The sequence below is a fragment of the Lonchura striata genome, chromosome 17 (assembly GCF_046129695.1).
Source record: "Lonchura striata isolate bLonStr1 chromosome 17, bLonStr1.mat, whole genome shotgun sequence".
Lineage (NCBI taxonomy): Eukaryota > Metazoa > Chordata > Aves > Passeriformes > Estrildidae > Lonchura > Lonchura striata.
Window position 1 is genome coordinate 7,022,305 of NC_134619.1, and position 23,826 is coordinate 7,046,130.

The window sequence follows — 23,826 nt, forward strand, 5'->3', positions numbered from 1 at the left end:
AAGCTGCACCTTCAACAGCCTCTTGAACCTTTTTATTTCAGCCTAAAAAAGGACTGACTCAAAGCACGGAAGGTTAATACCTGCAGGTGTCGGGGGGACAGATACATGAAAACCAGTGCGAGCATTTAGGGTGGAAAAGGGATTTTGCTTGTTCAGCTCTGGTGCTCCTCACCCACAGGTGACAGAGGCTGAAAACATGTTCTACACAGAATTGTGCGTGCAGAAAGAGCAGGTGGCAGCAGGAACCCCCGCCCAGCGCCGATTCTAAGTTGCTCAAGTCTAAGAAATTGTGTCCTTGGTCGCATTAACAACTTCTGCAAAGTCTTCATTTGCATTTTAATGGCACTCTTTCTAGGAAGGTGGTGCTTGGACTCTGTTGCAATATAAAATGAAGAGGTAATTAAAAACATGCTGGAGTGAAAAGGCATTTTGTTTCCATTAATCAGGTTTATTCAGATTCTTTTCAAAATTAAAGGTATTTAGGGTACGTGGAAGGAAACGGGGAGAGGAAAAGACACGATGGAACATCCTTTTATTTAAATTACAGATTAAAAAGTGGAAAATACACTTTTTGTAAGGGGACATCCTACAGATTAAAAGCACCTTATAGAAATGAATTTGAATAAAGATTAGGCATAAAAATCAAGTCTAAAATTTCGATAGCAGGTCTGCCTACTTGAAAGCCAAAGACGAAGGAAATATATAGGATGAGGGAAAGGAAACCACGGAGGAAATTTTTAAACCTTCGGCACGCGATTAGCCAGGCAATTACTGTGATTACACACCTAAGTCAGTTAACTATGCAAACGGCCAACCCCGGTGGGCAGAGATGCATTTCCCCAATTTCGGGCGCAATCACAGCGCGCAGATGTTGATAAAACAGTTTGCAAACGTTTTATCTGCTGGACCAGCTCCTGCTTTCACAATCCAGAGACCGCACGCAGCACCGAGAGCGATTCCCCGCTCGCCGCAGCCATCGTGCGATCGCGCCCACTTCCCCCACGCTCCAGACCTATCCTGCCCTGTTAAGCTCCGTCCTTTGAAATATAGGGCAGTTTCTGCCAGAGCCCTCAGCGCCACAGCCGAAAGGGCAAAGCCCTGTCCTTTGTTGCAGCGGGAGGTTTTCCATTGCGGAGCTGCCTGTGATCTCCACGCGCTCTGATCTCCATCCTCCCCCGACCACCAGCCTCGCTCTCTGGCCATTACGGGTCAGGGGGCTCCGAACTGCGCTTATTTTACATTGTTTCGTTTCGGGGCATTGTGTGAAATACATCTCAGCGCGTACGACAGGGGGGAGAGTGATTTTTGTGTTTCTCTGCAAGGTCCCGAGGCTGCGGCACTGCCCCGCTCCATCCCGCGGCGGGGCTCAGGGGACGCGCCCCGCTGAGGGCGCGCAGCCGCCCCTCCCGGGGCAGGGCGCACCTGCCGGGGGCAGGCGACACCCGGGGAGGAACAGAGAGGTCCGGAGCAGGAGCGGGGGCGGGGTTACGATAGGAATCGCAATCGGGACCAGGACCGGGACCGGGACCGGCAGCGACCCCGTGCTGCCGCCACCACCGCCCCCGCCTCAGCGCAGCCCCCGCGCTGTCCCGGCGTGCCCCGCGCGCCGCGCGCCCCCGCCCTCCCTCACTTCCGGTGTCCGGCAGTGGCAGCGCCGCCGGCGGCGCCCCCGCTCCCCCGGCGCAAGGAGAGGGGGCGTGGCGAAGAGCGGGGCGTGGCCGACGGAGGGGCCGCCGCCCAATCACCGCCCGCCGCTGGGGGAGAGTGGGCGGGGACAGCGCCGGCACGCGCCGCGCGGCTCCGCCCCCCCCGCGCTCCCTCCTCCCCCCCCGCCCGCCGCGGGCTCGCGCCCCGCGCGCCCGAGGGAGCGTCGGGAGCGCGCCCGGGCGCCCCCCCCTCCCCCTCTCCGCCGGGTTCTCCCCCCCCCTCCTCCGCCCTCCGCCCCCCCTTCCCCTTCCCCTCCCCACCCGGGAGGAGAGGCACGGAGTGACCGACGGAGCCGCCGCTCCGGCCGCTCCGACACCCCGCTCTCCTCCATGGGGCACAGGTAAGCGCGCCGCCCCCCGCCCCCCGGGGCGAGCGGGGGTCGCCATGCTCGCCGCCCCCCCCCCATTCCCTCGAGGAGCGGCGGGGAGCCCCCCCAACGCTGCTCCCGCACCGCCGCCCCGGTGTCATCCCCGTTATTATCCCCCTTATTATCCCCTTTTTTTATCCTTATCCCCGTTTCCATCCCCGTTTTTATCCCCCCGCCGCGGGGGGAGCGCGGCCGGTCGCGCCCTGCCCGCCGAGGGGGGCACGGAGCCTTCTTTGGGACGCGATGTCCTATTTGGTGTGGGTGGATGGCTTAACTTGGTAAGTGCCGGGTTTAACCCCCCTCCCCCGGCCCTCCCTCCCCTCGCTCCTCCGCCCGCCCCCCCCTCCTCCCCGTAACCTCCAAAAGGGGAATTTTCCAGCTGGTAATTTCTGCTGCGTCAACACCCAGCTCAAGGGAGAGGAGAAGAGACAAGGGGGCATTTTAGCAGCAGCTCCACTTGCGGATAGCCAGCCTCAATCCCGGCTCCAGCATTAAAACCCTTTCCGCCCCCTAAAAACCAGCATCCGTGCAAGTTGGACCAAGAGTTTGTCAGGACTGTGGTTCAAAACTGCTTGGAAAAAGGGATGAGGTAATAATACTGGTGAAGCATGTTGTATTTCTCTCTTTCTGCGTGTCTCTCTTTTTCCCTCTCCTCTCCTCTCCTTTTTTTTTTTTTTTTTTTTTTTTTTTTTTTAAGCCAGGCCTGTTTTGGGTTATTGTCTCCCCCTAAAGCCAGACATAGATCGCCTGGCCTTGCCTCCATTTTAATTGCAGGCTGAAATGGGGGAAGTGACCCTCTTTACAAAAAAAGAAATGCAAAAAACCCAACAAGCAAACAAAAAAAAACCCTTGAAAGAATAATGCTGTTCCTGTTGGGGGGATATAGGTGATTTTTCATAAGGCTGTAACAAGTGCAAAAGTGGCTGGAAATGTTCTCTGTCATGCTGGGAAACTAGTGATGTGTTCTTCCCCCTCCCCAGAAAAAAGTGCTGGTAGAATTTGGCAGAGGGGAGAAGGAGAGGTGCTGCGAAAAGCAGGGGTTGTGCTGCTGGATTGCCTTTGTGTCTCTGTAAATAGACATGTCAGTTCCCAAAGTAATACAAGTAGTGTCTGATAACTCAATCCCAGATGACAAATAGAGAATGGAGCAGATTTTCAGGACTGTAATAGTGGGAGGATTTCTCTTTTGAAACGGAGAGGAAAAAAAATGTTGGTACCTCCTGAGGAGGTTCTTCCCCGGCACGTTATTGTGGAGTGGAGCATTCGGATGGAATCCGGAGACATAAACCCATATTTATTTATTTTTACACCTGACCGGGAAAAGATAAACAAAGGAGAGTTTAACAGCTCTTTAATGAATTCCTCATGCTTTTTATTTTGCAATCCCAATGATTCATTTGGCAAGCCTTACAGAACGGGATTATTATCAGCATTGTTTAAAGCCATGCTAATTAGGAGATGTGTTTAGCAAACAGTGGCATTGTAGACACCTGTACCGAAGTTCATGCATGCATTTTAATTGCATCACTGGTATCATTTTTAGCATTTAGTTGCTGTCATTGAGATGTAGGTTTGTGGAGTCAATCTAGTATTTATTGAGTGTGGGTTCTCTGTATGCACAGATCAGCCCTGCTACTAATGAAAGACAGAGATTATTTTTTTCTCTTTATTTTCCTGTGGAGATTATAAGAAAAGGCAGTGATACCCAAGAAGAGTGAGAAAAACATAATTTTTGAAGAAGAAGCTTTCTCTGACTGGTTAGCTCTTTCACTTTAATCAATACCTCACTTTTATAGCCTCTTCTAATTGGAAATAAAATTTGACTTTCCCTTTCTAAACTCTCTGTTTGTCAAGTTTTATATTTTGAAATCCTTAGTGATGGAAAAAAATGGGTGGAGTGTATTATTAGTCACAATATTTTCAACATGTGGTGAGGAATTACAGCTTTGAGGTGTTTTTTGGGAGCTGACAGGGAGCAGGCAGAGGAGCTGCCCCAGGGGCTGGAGAGAGAGCTACAGGACAGCATTCAGGGGGCTCCCAAATTGCTGAAAAATATTCCGTGGTTTGGTGCGTTCATGGGATAACTGAAATAGAAAACGAATCTTTTGGTTTTGATGCAGCGTGTCCAGGAGGGGGAAACTCACTCACAGTGAAACTTCTCTCGCGGTTGTTTTCATAGACTGTGTGTTCGCCTGGGTGGAATTGAGTCAACTGCAGTCTGGTACCAAAAACAGGGCATTCGAGTAACTCTCACGTTAGGTGCTTATTCCTGTGCTTTAAATGCTGCTCCGTTCTGGAGTGTGTAGGACTGAGCCTTTCAAAACATGACCTGTACTTGGGGTTCTTGGAGACTGGAGAAAATGGGCCACTTTCTCCCCGTGGTCTTTGTTTTCTGGGACAGTTGTACAACAGTGGATATGTTCTTTGCAAGAGGTTTTTTTTTTTTTTTTTAATATCTGGAAGTGCTTAGAGGAAAACCAGTTTAGCAGCTCCCCCCTCCCCAGCAGCCCTCTGTCAAAAGGAAAAATGCCTCATGTTTGGAAGGTCTGTTAATTGCCTGCTTTTCCTCTGGTGATGTGCTGTGTTTCTGTGAGGTTCAGCATATTCTTTTTGTCTTTGCTATCCACTTGGGTGGATTTTTTTTGTTTTGTTTTTTAGATCCGTGTTTTTGAAGTTTCTAAGCAAAGTTTCCTCTCCTCCCAGCAGCAGCAGCACAGAGCAGGCTGACACCCAATCCAAACTGCCACTGCCTGCTTTCAGGGCAGAATTATTTCATAAACAGCTCAACCTTTCCCAGGACTTTTTTCCCTTCGTGTTGCCTGTTTTACTGGCTGCTCCAGAGCACTCTGTAACGCTTTCCAGACTCCCCCTAAATTGGTAAAAAGCATTCACAGGGGCTTTCCATGCTCCTGTGTGCTGAGTTTAATGGGCAAACAGAAGGGCAGGGAGAGCGGGCTTAGTTTAAGTCTTTGAAGAGCTACCTGCAGTTGTAATGGTTATCCCACATGTCCGTTAGAATTCCCAGGAGGCAGCAATCTGTGTCCGCTCCTGGCTGTGAGCACTACCCTGGAAAACTCTGACACTTTACACAGAGGGATTAATTCCGTTTTTATATTTCGCTCCCGGCTCGCGTTTGGCAGGAATATTTTGAAGTGTGGAGCTCACCTGTGTTTTCTGTTTGTGATATTTGAAACTGGGAGTGTGTTAATAGCAGAAGGGAGCAGGTTGTGTGCACAGAGCACGGGTCACATTAGGAGAGACCTTGAAGAGTGGCTGCGAGGCAGAGGGAGGAATTTGGTGTGAGGGAAGTCCTGCAATCCTACTGCATCCCTAAACCATCTCTGTGGGAGTTTTTATGATATTTGGGCAAGCACAGTAACAGTCAGGGCTCCCGTGTTAAAATTTGTTGCTTCAAAACTTCACTTTATTCCCTTCCCGAGGACTTTTTGTATGTTTGTGTCTGCAGCCTCCTTAAATACATCCTTCAGTAGTTGGGTTTCTCAGTTCCCTCTGGATCTGTGGTCCTTCAGGCAGGATGAGAAATAAAAACCTGTATCACTTCATGTGGGGCTTCTTCCCTTGAGATTCAAGAGGGAAGAATCTCAACTTCCCTAAACAGATCGATAGTTTTCTGGTTTGTGCTGCCTTGGTGTGTTTGGATTCATAAGTGTGTCCAATTTAGAGGGAAAGTGCTCTTTGGGACTCAGTTCCCATCCTCCAGCTGTTAATTGAATGTGCTGGTGTGTAACTTCTTGTTACCCATCTCCCCTTCTGTGAAACAGGGGTTTACTCAGCTATCCCAAACATTTTCAATTATACTGATGAAAATTGTACTAAAAATGCTTATTCTTCATAAAGGCAAACCAGTGTGAAGTCCTGGATGAATTCCCTCTGGGATGTGGTGGAGTCCAGAGACTCGTGGGTGGGGTTTGCTGTCCCTTACCGAGTCAGCTGCGGTGCAGTTATTTTCTGAACAGTTGCTTTAACTTTCTTTCATACCCATGTATTTAAGAAACATCAGGCTGCTGCTGAGATGTTGGTTTGGAATAGCTTCTGAGCACAGGGTGAGATCCTTGACAGCCATTCTAATGAGATGGAAATGTGTCCCACTTGGGAGTTGTGCATAGGCAAGGATGTCCCTAGCACAGAAGGGGAGAGGTGGCGTAGCTGAAATGTGACAGGTAGATGCTGAATTAGAGCTGAAACTCACCTTTTTGTCCTGATTTTTGGGGATGTGGCTGGCTTTTGTTCCAGCCCTGACAGTGGTGGTCTTGTCCTGTTGTTCACTTGACTCATGTGTGTCCTTGGGAAGAAAAACACCCTGCAAATGTTGGAAGTTGCCCTGTGTTTGCTTTATAGTGACTCTGAGTTGGCATCTCCTGTACTGGAAGGAGGCACCAAGGTGTCAAAAAATTCTACAAACATATCTAGGATCTTGTGTGTGGACTAAAATACTATTAACAAGAATGTCAGTGTGTGCTAGGGCCTTACCTGCCCAAGAACCCTACTTAGAAAATGAGCAGGGTTTTGTATATTGAAGAATATGTTCATACCTCTTGCCATATATTGAACAAACTGCTTATTCCATCCGAGTGAGTTTGCTTCCTGGTATTTCTCACCCCATGGAGAAGGGCTCTGCAGAAAGCTGGTATTTCAGGGCTTTGGATTGCTCTCCTAGAGGAAAGGGTTAAACAAAATTTGCACCTTTTGCACTGATACAGCATCAGAGGAAATACCTTCCTGACTGGTGCTCAGATCATGCCATGAAACAGAAGAATCAATGGTCTGTATTGGACATTAAGTGCTTAAAATATCCAAACCCAACTAATTTAAGTACTAATAAATGAAGTAGTCAGGGCCCAGTTGCTCTTAACAGTCCTGCTACTATAAGGTTGGAGAATGAGGTGGTGGCTAAATATAAAATGAGCTTTTTGACTTCCTTCTTGTTACCAATGTCCTTCTTGGCTTTGTACCCACTTTTAATTTTTTTTTTCAGTAGTAGTTGATCAAATCTGGATTATGAGATTTGTGCTAAAAAGTAAACCAGGATCCTTACCCAAGGCACAGAGGGCTTGCACCATGAATTACACAGACAGAATTAGGTTGTTCTCAGAGCCCTTCATATGTTATCTTTAGTTTTGCACTGGATGATTCTTTTAGATTATTCATGACTCCTTGTGTGTCTTTTCTGTCTTTTAGGTGATCTTTTTCTTGGTTTTTATCCATGTTTTCTTCTTTTTAAAAATCACCTCATGATTCTTCCTCCTTTGGCTCCTTCCCTTTTTATGTATTGAGTTTGGGAACTTTGGCAAAGATCCCCTAATTAAAAAGCCAAAAACCAATGAGAAAGTTTGGGGGAAACCATTCTTCAGGGCAATTCCCAGTGTGATAAGTTTACAGTTCTCTAATCCTCTTTTTTTTTAGGGTACTTTTTATGTTGTTTTTTTGACTAATAGATGCACAAGGACAGAATTTTTTTGCTTAGATTTCTTTTGTGACTTTTTAAAGTAGCTTTTTAAATAGCTTAAGATCTTGTAGATCTTAAGGAGATCTAATGGCACTTGGACAGGTAAATGTCATATGAGCCACAGGCATTTTAATTTTTTTTCAGGTTGTTTTTTAGTCTTTGCTGCTAGAATAACAGATATATCTAAATTCTTATTTTTTTGATGTCACCAGACTTCTCAAGCCTGGTACCCTATACCAGTTCTCCCAAGTTCTTGCTGTGTTCTACAGGGTCCATGACATGAGGAGTGTTGGGTCTGTTCTTCTCCTGCTGCAACCAGACAAGAGAGAGAACAGAGATCAAAAACAGGGGAATGATTTGAGCAACTGTTGCTGTGCCAGCATGGGACACAGGCAGATGGACAGAATTGGAAGTTTTGGGAAATGAATAAGGGAAATGCAGAGGAAATCCAAGTGCAGTGGAAATATTTCTGCAAGAGAGCAGCTGGAACTGGGTTCTCACACCTGTGCCCTGTTACAAAGGTGCATCCTGTGGGATTAGCAACTTGTTACCCACTGGAATATTGTATTTCAAGCTGCATAGCTTTTACAGGCATGGAAAGTATAGCTTCTGTTAGTTATTTACATCTTCATTTTTGTGTTTGGGTCGTTTGTTTGGGTTTTTTTTAAAGTTTTTTAATGTTAGCAAGATAAGCAAAGTGCTTTCCTCAGTACCTTTGTGGATGCTGCTTGGTGGTTAAAATCTGGGGGTCATGCTGGCTTTTGAAGACTCTGATTCAGTCAAGCTGGATGGGAATAAAACTCAAATCTCTTCCTTTCACACAGCATGGACACATGGTTTTTCTGTGACCTTAGGCAAATATTTTGGTTTGGAGGGGAATCACTATAACCATTAGTTGCAATTAATTCCAGCCCCATTTAAATCGTGTGGGTGGCAGAGGTCACAGAAACATTAACTGAAACTTACATGTCAACTGAAACAATGTTAATTTTTTAAAAAATCCTTTTATAAACTGCTGTTTTTTTAGAGTGACATTTTCAAAGCACTTCTGGAAGCATAGTCAGGAGTTGTTAACACTCTTAATACTGGTATGTGAAACTCTTTCTTTACATTAACACAAGGGCTAAGTAATTTTTCCTGCATGATTAATTATAGGAATATATCAGAATGTTTCTTGTTAAAATGGCAAACAGTGTTGTAAATGTGCAGTTATTTTAAACATTGTTTGTAATTATGTGACACTGAAGGGTTTTGTATTGAGTTAAAATTTGGATTTTAATTTTTGCCTCCTATTTTTTCCATTCTCAAACACAGGCCATCTGATGAACCTTCTGGAGCTTCTTACCAGAGACCATTCTCCTCTCTTCATTGAAACATGCACTGTCCAGCTGTGAAACATTGCAAGGTTTATTTTTGCTGACAGGAAACACTTTCAAGTATCGGTAAGTTTTCACCATTTCAAAGATATTTTTGTCATGTGGTATAGGAAAGAGAAAGGGGACCTGGAGAGATCGTTATGAGGACTGGCACCTCTTCATAAAACTTGACTTAACAATTATAACAAGGGCTCATTTAGAAATCTTGGTCATCTGCAAAAGTTGGAGCAATACCTCTGGCTGTTCTGCTCCTTCCTGTGGCAGAGGTGTCTCCATCCATCATGGTCACTCGGTTCTCATCTGTTTGATCACAAGACGGAAGCAGGTGCACAGCTCCAAGCAAAGAAGAAAAAGTGCAGGGCTCAGCTTTGCCATTTTTACCAATCTGTTCTGGCTCTTTTTGTGCCCTGGGACAGGTGTAAATGAGAGTTTTGAACAGTAATAGCCCCAAGTCTAAGTAGAAAATACATACACCTTGTTACAGTTTGCTAACAAAATAATTTCCCATGTGTCTGTGTTGGTCTGGCTCCCTCACTTCACCACTTTATTTTTTCTAAACTGTCCAAATAACAGCACTAAAAAGAGCTCGCCAAAACAATTGCTATGGAGAAGCAATCAGAAATAGAGAAAGGCAAGACTTGGCAGTCCAGAATAGAAACAGAGAACAAAGTCACTGGTGTTTGCTTCAATTGGGTCATATTGATTTTCAAGATTTTCAGTTCTGCTGTTTGCCATAAGAATGCTTGGATTTTCCTTATTACTTTATTTGTTTATTAGATATTTTATTTCACCTTATATAATGGCATTAATTTGTGTTAGAAAAGCTTTCTTAACTTTTCTCTTCTGATATTTCCTTTCAAAATCTGTTACTAGAGAAGGTCAGTCTTGAAATCACCAGAATTGATTTATAGCTTATTTTCATTAAGAGAGCTAATCTGTGTATTGAAGATATTTGAAATGCAGAGATCCAAAAGGATTTTATTATTGCTAACAATATAAAACTTTGAATAAAGGAGACTCCGAAGTGTTAGAGTGTAAGTTAAATGTTGCCAGTGTGGTGTATATGCTATTCTGAAGAAAATAAAGTCTGTTTTATACAAGAAAAATAGATGTATAAGATGATAGTTTTAGTGGATGTGTCCTCACAGACAAAAACCTTGGTGTAGTTGAACTATTCCTACTCCTTGTACCTTGTAACCATAAACACTCAGGTTTTCTCTTAAGAGCCTGTCTGTAAATGTGTCTTACTATACCTAAATATCTGTATTTTACACAAAACTTTAAAAATCTTGAGTTTGGTCTCTTAACCCAGAATGGTGTCAATCACTACAGACTGGCAACTAAACATTTCAAGAGCAAATTCTCCTGAGTGTTCCACTGCAAATTTCCTTCAGGAGCTGTACTGGTAGCTTTTAAAGCTGAGTATTTTATAGGTCAGATAAGGTGAGTCTCTTTAAAGAGTCATTAAAGTGAGAATGTTTTGAAAAGCTCCCAAACAGGAAACCCTGTTGTTCAAGGGTCTGATTGAAGTTTTAATAGCTAAAATTAGACCTTTTTGTTCCCATACCTTTAAGAAGTAACTCTTGTTTACATTATTACAAAGTGGTAGCCGGGGTTTAATTGCTTTCAGTGTATCGATATGCTTGGAGTTGACTTTTTTGGAATTTATGAAGTCACAAGTAAGAATGTCATAACTCTGAGTTTGGAGGGAAAGGACTTAAAAATATTTCACTGTTAGTTTACTGCTAATAATTTTTTCTGGTTTTCTTTTGTGTCATAGTTCTGTCTTTCTCCTACAAGAGTTCACACCAGTGCTGTCAGAAGGTCACTGTCAGGGCACTGCCTGTGCTGCCCTGGGGCTGTTGATGTCCTCAGCTGTTGTAGGAGAAACACTAGACCTGGAACCCAGTTTGTTACTGGTAAGAAGTAATTGTCTTGGATTTTACTTGTTTATTTATTCAATATTACAGTTTAGATGTTTTCATTAACTAAATCAGTTAAAATCACTTGTCACTTTTAAGAACAATATAACAAAATATGCATATCTGGTCTTTTCTTTTTTTCCCCCTAAAATATTTACGTTTACAGTTTCTAAATTTTGAATTCTAATTACCCTCCTTCCAAAATGTGGAGGACAGCAGTTTTCACTTACCTCTCATTTTCAGTCCTGGTTTTCTCTTTAAATTCTTCATGTGCTGTCAGAGCTAATGAAGGTTAATAAATGGATTTTTCTATGAAATCCTGTGTTTTGATTACTGTCCAGCTTCTGCACATTGGCTGACCCATAACCAGGGGAATAGTTTGACAAGTGAAAGGCCACAGCCAAGTGTCTGGTTTAAAGTTTTGGAGTAGAGTGAAATGTTTAATGATGACTCCCTGCTATTTTAGATTGTGCTGTTGGAGTTAGATTTTCCTTTGGTTCTTGTTTGGACTGTGGAATCAAAGCTTTAATGGTATGGTGAGATGCTGGAAGTGTGCAGTGTTCTACTCTGCTGTTTGAACTCGTGGACTTTGGATTGTATCTGCTACAGATTCTAAACAGAGATGTTAATTTAATGCTCTCTGTGATGGGGCAACATTGGCTTGAAGTTGGAGAAATTTTAGTGAATCCTGATCAGACCAAGGTTAATAAATTTGGGGCTCTTTTTGCCCTTCAATCACTGACAATTTATTGGGGCTATCAAACTTGGTAATGAAAATAGAATTAGTATTTTTCTTTAAGTATACTGAAAATCATGTGCCTCCCAAATCCCTGCCCTTTCTCTACTTCTATAGTTCTTCTCAAGGTGAATGGTGAAACTTTTATTTCCTTCCTGTGAGTCCCAGCCCATGAGGCTGAACATGCATTGTTGGGCTGCAATTAAATGTTCCCATCCCTGCTCATCAGGGAGAAGTGGTACACCTTGTTTGCATGAAACCCTGAGCTCTGAGTGACCCCTCTGGCTCAAACGTCTGGTTTGGTCTATTTGCAAACATCTGCCTCTTTCTCCTTCAGTTCAGAGTGGTGGTAGGAATGACCAACTTAAAACAACAAATTATTGGTTTCAGGAATCAGAATAGGGTAAAGGAGTTTATTTTTTTGGCAACTGTTCATTTTTGTTAGCTGTCACTTCTATCTATTTTGGAGAAAGCTGATTATGTGAATGTTATTTGGTGTTATATAGTATCAATAAATTAAAACTCTTTCAGATTTGTGTGCTGCTGTTGCTCAAACACGTGTGAGAAAACACAGCTCTTGTGGAGATTTGTGCTTGTAAAGCTCCTGAGCAGTGTCTTTGCAGAGAGTTACCATCCATGAATATCCTTGAGTCTTCCTTTTCTCTCCTTTACTGTCCCTTTCAGCTCCTAAAGGGTTTTGTTCTCCATTCTTTTCAGCACAGGGCAGATGGAGAGTAGGAATCCTGTGCATTTCTGTTGTCTTTAACTGGATAAAAGTGAAACTTGCATGCACACTGTGTCTTATTGTGCAAGGAAACATTTCAAGCCCAATCTCACCTTACAGAGCTCCTTTGCAGAGGAATTTTAAAAATGTTGGAATGTCTTGGGAGTGGAAACATGGACAGGACACAGGGGAAGCAGGGAAGTGGGGTGTGTTTGTTGGGTTTTTGTGTAATAAAGCATTGGAGTGAATTGGAGTTCTTCCTTAATCTGTTTTTACTTTTCTCTGAAGGGAGAGGGGGGAGGAAACAACACATTTTTGGTGAAATTCCAGTTGGCATGTTTTCTCTAGGGAGCAGAGTGGTGGAGGAGTGCACTAGTGAGCATTTTGGTGCTCTTTACCTTTGGTCCTTGGTATTAAGTGTAGAAACATGCTGAGAAAATTGATACAGATAAAGTGCCATGTAGTTTAAATCTTCAGTTCACTTACATTCTCAGAAAAGAAAAAGTAAACAAGCAACAAATAAATCCTAACAACAGCAAACCCTCCCACCCACAAAAACCTTCAGGCCATTTTTTTTCCCTGTTTTCCTTCTGAGGGAAGGAAGTTTATTTTTGTCCCCACTATTTCCCAGGGGACTGCTCTGTAGAGGATTTTGTGTGCAATTCATTTCTCATCTGTGACTTTTTGTCAAAATTCAAGTAATGCACTGAGATTTAGATGTAGAAAAATTTTGCCCCTTAATTTTAGTGATGTTAAAATTTTGGTTAGAAGACTCATTCCTGGCCTGAGAAATTTGCCAATAAATAAATATTTACTCTTCTTGAAACCTTTCCAGTGGGAAGTGAAGAGTGATTTAGACTCTTACTGTGCCATCAGGTGCTGTTTTTATGTTGAAATAACTGTAATGACAGTGCAAAATAAACCACTTTCATAGGTTTACTCTAGCTAGGATTAAAGATTGTATAAATTATTAATGATTCTTTCAAGACCAGGGTTTTCTGATATGAGAAAGAAAAGCAAGCCTGTATCTTGACAGAAGTTTGCATGAAAATGACTCTTCAATCTGCTCACCTTGTGTTCTTTTTGCTGTTAGGTGCAATGGTTTGGTTTGGGACATTTTTTTTTTGTAGTTCTTTTTGGAGAAGGAATAGACTTGAATTACTGTACTGCCTGTGAACTGGCTTATGAAGAAAGCCTGATCTGCTACAATTTTATTTTGTGGGAAATCTTCAGATGAGCTTTCCTGGTTTGTTGGCTTCCTGGAAAGCTGTGCTGTGGCCACGTGGTCTAAAGAATCCTGGTAGATGCTTAACTTTTAAAGCCTTCATGTACTAAAAAGACCTGAAATAAACAAAAAAAATACATAATTAATCTCTGAGGTCTATTTCTAAGAAATCTCCAATTTATTCTATCTTCACTGTGCTTCTACAGAAGTTTGAAGGGTACAGCTTTTCTGAAGAAATCTTTCCACAACATTTTTTAAGTGGAAATAAACATCCTTACCAGGGAAAGGGAAAAAAAAAATTAAACAAACCATCAACAAGCCACAAAACAGCATGTGAAATTGGAACACAAGAACAGGGTTTTAAAGCTTCCTGAATTTTTAACTACTAGCAAATTGCCTTAAATTTAACTTGGATTAATTCCCTAGTGATCCTTGACATTAAACGGATGTTCTGGTTTGACATGGGTAGACAGAAAACTAATTAATTCCTCTGAATTTGAGGCATATTTAATTTTCTCCCCTAAAGACCTCTTGTTTAAAAGGTACAATGCTGTGACAGATGTTGGATGCGGAGTGATGGGTGTGAGGGAGCAGACCTTGTGACAGAGGAAGATCAAGACATCTCCAGTAATAATTCCTGATTTGGAAACTGCTACATTTTATTGATTTCCCTGAACACAGGAGTATCCATCTCACTGCTTGCTTGAAGGTGCTGTAATGTGCCCACCTCAGTGGTCAGAAAGCAGTCTTGCAGAGAATTTTTTGTCTTTGTGTTTAGTAAAAATTCCCTGATATCTTTTCCCTGACCTTATCTTCTGTTTCCTAAAGAGATGAGCAAGAGCTCCATCCACCCATCCACCCCAGTGCCTGAACCTCAAACTGCTCCAGTCTAAACCAAAAGTAGCAAGAGACATATTTTAAATTCTGTATTTCTGCCACAGGCAGATTTAAAAAGGACAAGATGTATCTGAAGTGGACTGTTATCAGGAGGGGGGGGGACCTGACCCAATGAACTGAACTGAATAAATGTATGAGATAGCAAAGAAATAAAATCTCAAGGAATTGATACAATTTCCAGTTGAAGAAGGAAAAATGTGCCTCAAATTCACAAGAGCAAGTGGAGACATTGACAAATACTCTGATGCTAATCTGTATGAAATTGAGGAAGAGAAAATTATCCTTGCAGGAGATTCCCTGCCCTTCCTCCCCACAGTTCCAAGGAGCTGGTGTCTTGGAATGTGTATTTTAATATCCATGAAGGAACAGTGAAAGGAAATGCCATATCCAGAACATTCTGACTCTTTCCTCATTGTGGGCTCTGAGGTTTTCTTACATCTTCCCCTGAATTGTGTGGATATGGCAGCTGTTGGAGACACGACTGGTGATGGACAACTCACTTTATGCTATGTGGCAATTCATATTTCCTAAGGGGACTAAGCTCACTCTTCAACTCCTAAAAGTAGATGCAGTAGTGGTTTCTGGAATAAAGACAAAACTGAACTGTCACTTGGCCTTAAGAGGTGGTTCTTTGCAACATGGAGATGTTGGGAAGTGCTGGCAGCCACCTCCAGAGCCTGGATTAGAGAGATGCTGTGCTGGTTGCTGCCATCACAACCTTTTCAGGCCAAACACCTGAAAATCAATTTATTTTTCTTTCCATACTCCCCAGCCCAGATTCTTGGTTTCATTTTCATCGATTTATTTTGTTTATTTAAGACAGAGGTGGTGTCTGGGTGAGGATTTGGTTTGAGGTCTCTGGGCAGATTTCTGTGGTAAATAGGTGTGTGCAGCTGCACTGGTATTGACCTCTTTCAGTTCAATAAAAAAAGAAAAAGAAAAGAGAGTTTGGCTTCTCTGTGTATTATGTAGAAAAGCTGCATGGTTTGAAGTGGATGGACACAATTTAGCCTGCTGGTGTTGCAGGAAGAAGGTCCTTCCTCTCTAGAGGGAAGCAAATATTTCTCAATGATCAGGGTCCAGCTGGCCTTGCAAATTGGGATTTTTGGGGCTGCAGAGAGGCAGCTCCATCCTTGCAGAACTGGAGGAGCTTGGAGCAGTCTTGCATAACTTGAACTTTTGCATCATCAGGTGGCTCTCCAGGAGAAGGTCCCACCTCACGGATGTTCTGTGGGCTGGGAGGTGCTTTTCTAGCCCACAGTGACTAAACTGCAGCTATTTTGCTCCTGGCAATGATAATAATAGCACAGGGTAGGGGAAGGGGGCAGGGTACTTGTGGATTTGTGTTCCACAGCCCAGGAAACACACTTGAATGTGCCAAGGAAACTTCTTGAATCCTGGCTGTGCTGCCCTGTGCCACGGGCCAGTTTGAGCAGATGGGGCTGGACTTGCGTGTGAGCTCCGTGGATGTCAGAAAGGTGCTCCAGGCTGGAAACATCCTCCTTAATGCCAGTGCTAACCCTCAGCCATGTGTGCTTTAAGGCTCTATGACCTCAGAGGTTTTGTTTTTATAAGTAACAACCAGTAGCCTAAATGCAGGCTTCTGATGAGTGTGCCTGCACATAATAACATTTGGAACTGGCTCCAATTTTACAGTTGTGTGTTAACATGTGGATCCTCGTATCAATTCTACAGCTGGAGTAAATTTTAAGTTTTATTGGAACAAATTTTAAGTTTCTGAGAGAAAGGAGTAAGATATCCTTCACCTTGCTGCTCTTAAGTAGTTGGACCATTAAACCACTGTTCCATGGTAGATAAATTTGGATAGTAAGCTCCACAAAAAGTGGCATAAGCTAGAGAAAAATGACAGAATTGAATGCCAAAGGATTTGTAAAGCTGTGGAATCAAAGGCAAATATGGAGTTGCAAAGATAGTAACTGGAAAAAATTCTTGTACTGCTGATTGCTGTTGACATTTATGACCTTTTTTTCTGTTTTGGGGTGTAAGAGGAGGATAATCTGGAGGATCAAGATACCTTGCTGCTGGCACCAGCTAGCCTTTTATTTTGGATAATACTGCCAAATTTTATGAAAGGTGATCAAATGCCCTGTCATTTTTTTCTCAGCTTTATGTTGGTCATAAGAATTCTTTCTTTAAGTGATCTACTCAGTATCTGAGGGTGGCTGCAGGGTAAACTTGGAGATGCAAAGCAAGGAAATATGTTTAATGCAGAGTATTGCTTGTAAGTAGTTGAGCTTCAAATAACATTAATTTCGTAGTTGTGATCTATTGCCCATTTAGTTTGGGTGGGGACTTAAAACTTTTCTTGGATTTGCTCGCTGCTCTTGTGACTTTTAAACTATTTTTATAGCCCCTCCATGGGAGTATAACAAGGGAAATGCTGGGTTCAATTGGCTCTTGCTGTTTGAGGATTTCAGCTCCTCTGTGTGCTACACACAATGCTTGTTCCCTCAAGGAAAATGTGTTACAGTGTGCCTCTCAGTAGGCTGTGGGCATCTGAGCATGGTTTCAAGTGCAGTATCTCTTTCAAAACCAAACTTCAACAAATTCACAGTAAAAACTGACAGCTGTTGTTCTCTGGTTACTTCAGATGGGTTTTTTTACAATTTTGTAGTAATTTAAAGAAACGTTTGCTCTGGGGTATTATGAGCCACTGGAGGATTGGCTTTAAATCTAGTCCTTTTTAATGTAAATTTTTTGAAGTCTGGCCAAAGTAAGGTGCATTTTGTAAGGAATGTGGAGGCATTGCAGGTAGTAGCTGTAGTTGTGGCACTCTTCCCAGATGAACCTCTTGCTTCTTTTGGTGCAACCTGGGGTTTGTGTCAGCCTTGTATTGGATTTTGTAATTCTGTCATCTCCTTCCCCCTGCAGGACTTGTGGAAGAGGAAACATAAAGATCTCCAAATGAATAACCGAAAGGAAGATATGGAAATTGCTTCCCACTACCGTCACCTGCTGCGGGAGCTGAACGAGCAGAGGCAGCACGGGATCCTCTGCGACGTCTGCATCATCGTGGAGGGCAAGATCTTCAAAGCTCACAAAAACGTCCTCCTGGGGAGCAGCCGCTACTTCAAAACCCTCTACTGCCAGGTGCAGAAAACCTCTGACCAGGCCACAGTCACCCACCTGGACATCGTCACCGCCCAGGGCTTTAAGGCAATCATTGACTTCATGTATTCCGCACACCTGGCGCTGACCAGCAGGAACGTCATCGAGGTGATGTCGGCTGCCAGCTACCTGCAGATGACAGACATCGTGCAGGCCTGTCACAACTTCATCAAAGCAGCTCTGGACATAAGCATCAAGTCTGATGCCTCGGAGGACCTTGTTGATTATGAGCTGGGAGCCCCTTCCAGCAGCAGCACGGACGCTCTGATCTCGGCGGTGGTGGCTGGCAGGAGTATATCCCCCTGGCTGGCTCGGAGAACGAGCCCAGCAAACTCCTCTGGGGACTCAGCCATTGCCAGCTGCCACGAGGGAGGGAGTAGTTATGGGAAAGAGGATCAAGAACCAAAACCAGACAGCCACGAAGACATTTCGTCCCAGTCTCTCTGGGCTAGTGACATGGGCTATGGGTCTTTGCGTATCAAAGAGGAGCAGGTGTCACCGTCCCATTATGGAGGGGGTGAGCTGCACTCTGCCAAGGATACTGCAATACAGAGTGGGTTCTCAGAGCAAGGAGTGGGGGATGGCTGGCAGCCCACAGGCCGCAGGAAGAACAGGAAAAACAAAGAAACTGTGAGACATATTACACAGCAAGTGGAGGATGACAGCAGGGCAAATTCTCCTGTGCTGCCGCTTTTACCTGCCTCAGGATGGCCGTACAGCAGTCGAGACCCAAGTAAGTCATTCTTCAGTTTTTGGGGATGAAACTGAAAGCATTGACTTAATTAGATCTGTTTATGGGATGATCTTATCAGCCTCTGAAACAGGAGCTTGCCAGAAATACAAAAATGTAGAAACTTGTGTTGCCAGCAATTCAGAAGCACCAAGCACTGTGTGGTTCAGTGAGGAGCCCGAATGGAGGCTGGTTCTCATATAAAAATGATGGTTTTGTTTTGGTTTTGAACCCCAAAACCACCACTCTAGTTGTTGGGATTAATGAGAGGAAAGGTTAAAATAATTTATTTTAGTAGGTGTGGACATTGATGTCAAGGTTGAAGAATTTTCCTTTCACTGTATATTGATGATGTAATTACACCACACACGCAGGTGTAATTTAGTCTTACTGATAGCATCTTCAGAATTTCCTGATATTCAGGTGTCACTTTCTCTTTGGTAAGAAAACCACCATAGCTTTTTGCTGGTAATGGCAGGATAAGTGTTTAGTAACTCTCAAGAACAACATGTTTTTCTGAGGCACCACTATGGCTTCAAGTGTATTTTGATGTGTGGCTTCTTGTGGTCTGAGACAAGTGGCTGCGTTTTAAGTGTGTAGCCAGTGAGAAAACTGTTTTCTTGACTTCCTTTGAATCTTCAGTAATTATTTTTTTGTCTCAAGATAACTGTCCCATTTGATTCATTAACCAGTGGCAATAAATAGATTCAGGAATGCTTCTGGACTAGGAGTTTGGTGGTTTTTTCTAAGGACTTATGAGAGTGTATTAGTAAACTCTCTCAAGCTGACTTCAAGAACTTAGTCTGTGCTGTGAGTTAGCCTGTGTTTCATTGCATACCAGAATCCAAGTCAGCCAGGAGAAGGGTGTGTGAGATTATAGGCTTTTATGTTGCCAAATTTGGATAAAAAAAAACAATACAAAGAGTACTGAAAGTCGTTAAAGTCTTTATGGGCTGAAGAAGGAGGTTGAAGTTGCTCACCTACTGGAGTTTAAATGTGGTTTTCATTGAGCAGTAACTCTCCAAATGTCTTGAGATTTATTATGTTTTATGGTTATCTGCTGCAGCAGGATAATTGCATATAATTATTCTAATTAGCTGATGATAAAATCTAAACAACGTCAGTTAGAAGAAAAATGCGAGATAATTTAAGGCAACAGTGATTTATGAAGAATTTCAATTTTTGCAATGCGTGTATTTTATCCTTGTTTTGAGTGAAGACTCAGCATGGATTACCTGGTCTCTGTTCTCGTGCAACTTTTTCATTTTCCATGGCATCCCATAAAAACAGCTCAATCACTTGTGCTGGCTGAGGGATGTGGGTTTGGAGGCACCTGGAGTGAACCAGACATGTTGGAGTGGTTGCAGAAACAGAGCTGCAGCTCTGATCCTCTTGGAAACCTGGGTGTAGACTGAGTGTTTTTATGGAAAATAGTGCACAACAGAAGAGACTGTATTACTGGAAGCTGAATGAAACTTAGATTATTTAATTCATAATTGTTAGAGAATTAAATTGCAGTGGCTGTTCACAGATGAGAGGAAGATGGCTCGGGGGCTTGACTCAGTGCAGTGCTGAGACAGCACTGTCAGCAGACACAACAAATTATTTGTTCCAAATCTTGCCTTAAATGCAGTTTCCAATAAAGGAGGTGGTTTCATTGGTGGGAAAAGGGCAACTGGATGGTGGTGGTTGGTGGAGGAGTATCAATATTCCAATAGTGCTGGTAAAAGAAAAGGAAAAAATGAATGGCAAGACTTGTTGCTGTCCAAAATGAGCAGGTTTTGGGGCTGCCTGTGCTGGCAGTGGCAGCTGGCAGAGAGCAGTGTGTCCATGAGGAACAGGAAGGGGGTGTGGGGACTGAGCTGCTCCTGGGCTCCCCATATTGGCCATCTGGAGAGGTGAATGCAGGTGAAATTCTCCTTTCTGCCCTGCTGGACAGGGAGGTTCCTCTGCATTGTGGGGCCCGAAATTGTGGAATGAGTACATGTGAGCTTAGCAGCAGGGATGGTCTCTGCAAGCTCTGCCTGTGTTGTAGGTCATGTTGTGGTGTCTTTGGGGATTTTTTTCAGTATGATTTCAAAGAATTTGAGATCCATGCATGTTCAGTTTTGGTTAACCTTGGACATCTTGTCCACAGGCAGCCTCTCGTGTGGTAAACCTGTGGTTTGGGGGAAATCAAACGGGCACTCAGGTGAGGCTGCTGCTCTTTCACTGTGAAGTAAAAGCAATCCTGCTACCCCAAAAATATCCCTGTCTGTGGCCCTGCAAGCAGTAGGGTCTTCTGGTATTTCCCATATCCAACAAATAGGAGATTTTTTTCCTGAAAACTTCATATCCTAAGCTACAGGGTAGTGCTTAGGCTGGATTTTGGTACTCCAGGTTCCTCCCTCTCCTGTTAGAATTAATCAGTGCTGTAGGGGTGTTGCATACTTGACTCCTAAGTATGAAGAATAATTGATTTTGTTGTGTGCAAATGGGTAATGACACAGTGCAGACACTTGTAACAAGTATTTGGGTTGTGTTTAAATTTCAGCTTGAAGTTGTCTTTGATTTAGTCATGTCAGGTTTCATTTTTTAAAACAGACTTCATAGTTTAGGGCTCTCTTTTACCTCATTTGTTTAGAAGTGTCCCTATCAGCAATGTACAAAGCTAAGATGGAAAGCTGCTCACTCACTGAGGAAATGGGTGTTGAATGTTCTTTCAGAAGTAACTGAGAGGAAAGAAAGTTACCTAGAACTAACTCTCTGTTCTTCAAGGCTCGTTCACTTTTCTGATCCTATCAGTTATTTTAAGATGCTGCTTACTAAGGCTGAAAGCTCTTGCTGGGTTCACTGGGGTGGTTTACAAATACCTCTCTGCTGCTGGGCTAACACAGACATTGCATTCTGGAAATGGAAAAGCTTCTTCAAAGCTCAGTCTTCCTCCTGAAATTGTGTAAGGTACTCTTTTGGTCTTGGTTGCAAACAGCACTGCATTTCAGCAGCGTTTTGGAAGGGGACTCTTGCAAGTAACCATTGCATCACCCTTTACATTCAGTGATTATTTGGGGCAGGATTTTGACAATGAAAAATACGCTTCCTACTCCTCTATTATATTTAGGATTATTTAATTCCTGTTACATTACAAAGAAGCACATTGCTGTCACTGAAACTTTGCTTTTGAAACAACTCAGCTCATTCACACTCAGCAATGATGCTGCTTTCAGTGGGAAAAACATTCTTATCAGTACAGGCTGGTGTATTAAAGTGTCCCAAATATTTAAGTAGACTGTTTAAATACAAATCAATGACATCTCAAAAAAAGACATAGATTTTATTTAAGTGGAAAGGGTAAGAAAATTCTTTATGAATCCGTTGATTTCCCATATGCTGGTGGGGTGCTGTGGAGAGTTTTGCAATCTGACAACATTGGAGATTAAAATAAAAAGGAGTGTCTGAGGTAATCATACTGATGGTAATCTAACATAATGGAAATAGCAAGAGATTGTTAATGTCTGCCATGCAGATTGTCTTTTTCATCCAAGAAAGAATGATCAAATAGGATTTGCAGAAGAAAGTAAATGGAAAACTGAGGTGCTGGACTGGGACTGTGATTCAGCTCTCAGTTTCTCAGGGTGGTGTCAGTCAAGCACAAAGCTTGATGAGCACCATCTTTTCATGCTAGTCTCTATTTATTAATTTGGACTGTCTGTTTAGCATCAAACACATTACATTTTGTCTTTCTCATCCTGTTTGGGTTGTTCAGGATGTCAGTCTGTCATTCCTTGTAGGAAACATTCATATATATGTTTTCCTCATCAAGACACATTAACTTGAAGCAGCAGTTCGCCAAAGTAAACTGAAGGATGGGCTTTTATAAATAATAACTTTATTCATAATTGAGCCAAGAAGAATTTCCTCCATGGACTTGCCAAAAGAACAGGTCTGCCTTTTATTTAATCCCTTTTTCTTGAATTTTATAGGTTTTCTAAAGAAGCATGGTTTTTAGTCTTTGCTAGTTTTCATATCAAAGATGCTTATGAAATTCAGAAGTAGTCTTGTGCCTTGAACATCTTTGTCTGCCTTAGTTTCCCATTCCTTTAACCTTGCTGGATAAAAGTTTTTCAGGATTACATGTCCTGAGTGTGTGGACTACAGGATCAGGTGGTGTTTGGAAAAGAGAATGGATATCTTCACTGTTAAGCCAGCAAAGTGTTGCTGGTTTTGCCTCTTCATGTAATGGAAAACTGTCACTTGAAGGGTGTCTTCTGAAGAATTTATTGACGCCTTTATTAATGTGTTAGTTCAAGCATGGTAGTTATGATTCAGGAATTTATTTCCAAGGAAGTACTCCCACACATCTTCTGAGTGTTTGCACCCAAAAGCTGCAAGTGAATTTTTGTGTGCCAATTGACTGTGAAATGAAGCTAATTATTTTAAAAACAGAGCAGCCCTTTCTAAAGGCTCTACAATTTGGGAACTCTTTTATTTCTTTTAATATATGTATTGGAATTGCTGTGTGCTGTTAAGAAGAGCTTCAGGACTCGAGTAAGCCCAGACTCGTGACCTCCATGGGAAGGACAAACAGGACTTTGCTGTATCCTTCTGACTTTGCAGAGCTCACAGTTCCTTTAATGTTTTCCCCATCGAAATCTTTAATTATGCCCAAGTTTCCTCCCTGCTGCTGAGGAGCCGTTGAAGTCGCTGGTTTTCCAATGCCACACGTGTGGCTCTGCTCCCCAGGAAGCCTGGAGACAGCTGGTGTCATCAACATTCCCCATCCCTTCTTGTGTCTTGGTTTCCAGAGAGCAAATTCTGATTACAGGAGCTGTTGGGGAGCACAGATGCTGAACAGTTGGATCACACAGGGAGCTTACATTGCAAAAGGCTTCAGAGGCAGGCAAGGAAGGACTCCTTCAAGATGAACTCAACCAAGTTTCTGCAGGTGAGGTGTCTGGACTTGAGTACAGGCAGGTGAATGTGTGGATTGCCTTTGTACAGGATGGTTTTATTCTTGAAACAAAGTTGTTTTTTCTCAGCAAGCTACTGAGCTTTTTGTGTCTCTGTCCCTTTGTCAATGCAAATCTTCAGATCGTCCCTTGATTTATATTTTCAAGTCATTATTAAATAATTCCCTTGAAAATTCCCCTGTTCCCGTTGTGGTATTTGGCAAGCATATTGGCCCAACTAGAGGAATCCATATTTTGCAAAATGACAAAAGGGGGAAAAGATGAGTGTGGTGTTGGTACTCTGGATTCAGGTAAAGGTCTTTGCTCTGTTCTACAAAAGTGAATGTATTGAAGGCGGTGCTAAGAGAAGTTCTGGAAGCAGGCAGTGTTGAAATAATCCAGCCAGAAAAGTCACTGGGACAGAAAACAGTCAGTTACTCTTATTTTAAATGGATTTTGCTTTGAAGAGAGGGAGTCTCCAGTACCCCTGTCATGGCCTGAGTCCTGGTTGCAATGGGAGAACTTCAGGTGTTTTAATGGTTTGCTACAGCCATGACTGAAAACTGAGCTGGATAAAATTTCGGTTGTCAGATGAATGTCTGATGTCCTAAAAATCAA

The 23,826-nt window shown here is 42.9% G+C and overlaps 1 protein-coding gene across 6 annotated transcripts in view; it reads left to right on the forward strand.

Annotated features, from left to right (window-relative positions):
* Window positions 1-1,952: 1,952 nt before the first annotated feature.
* ZBTB46 (zinc finger and BTB domain containing 46) overlaps window positions 1,953-23,826 on the forward strand; it is a 50,561-nt gene continuing 28,687 nt past the window's right edge. Inside the window, exons 1-5 of one of the 6 annotated variants that reach the window (XM_021527332.2) lie at window positions 1,953-2,047; window positions 2,454-2,663; window positions 8,856-8,983; window positions 10,698-10,836; window positions 17,314-18,283. In XM_021527332.2, the coding sequence (XP_021383007.1) occupies window positions 10,783-10,836; window positions 17,314-18,283 (1,024 nt within the window). In that variant the 5' untranslated portion in view covers window positions 1,953-2,047; window positions 2,454-2,663; window positions 8,856-8,983; window positions 10,698-10,782. Of the gene's footprint in view, window positions 2,048-2,121; window positions 2,353-2,453; window positions 2,664-8,855; window positions 8,984-10,697; window positions 10,837-17,313; window positions 18,284-23,826 lie in introns of those variants that run through there. The other 5 variants (XM_077786999.1, XM_077786998.1, XM_077787002.1 and 2 more) reach the window with 5 other exon arrangements.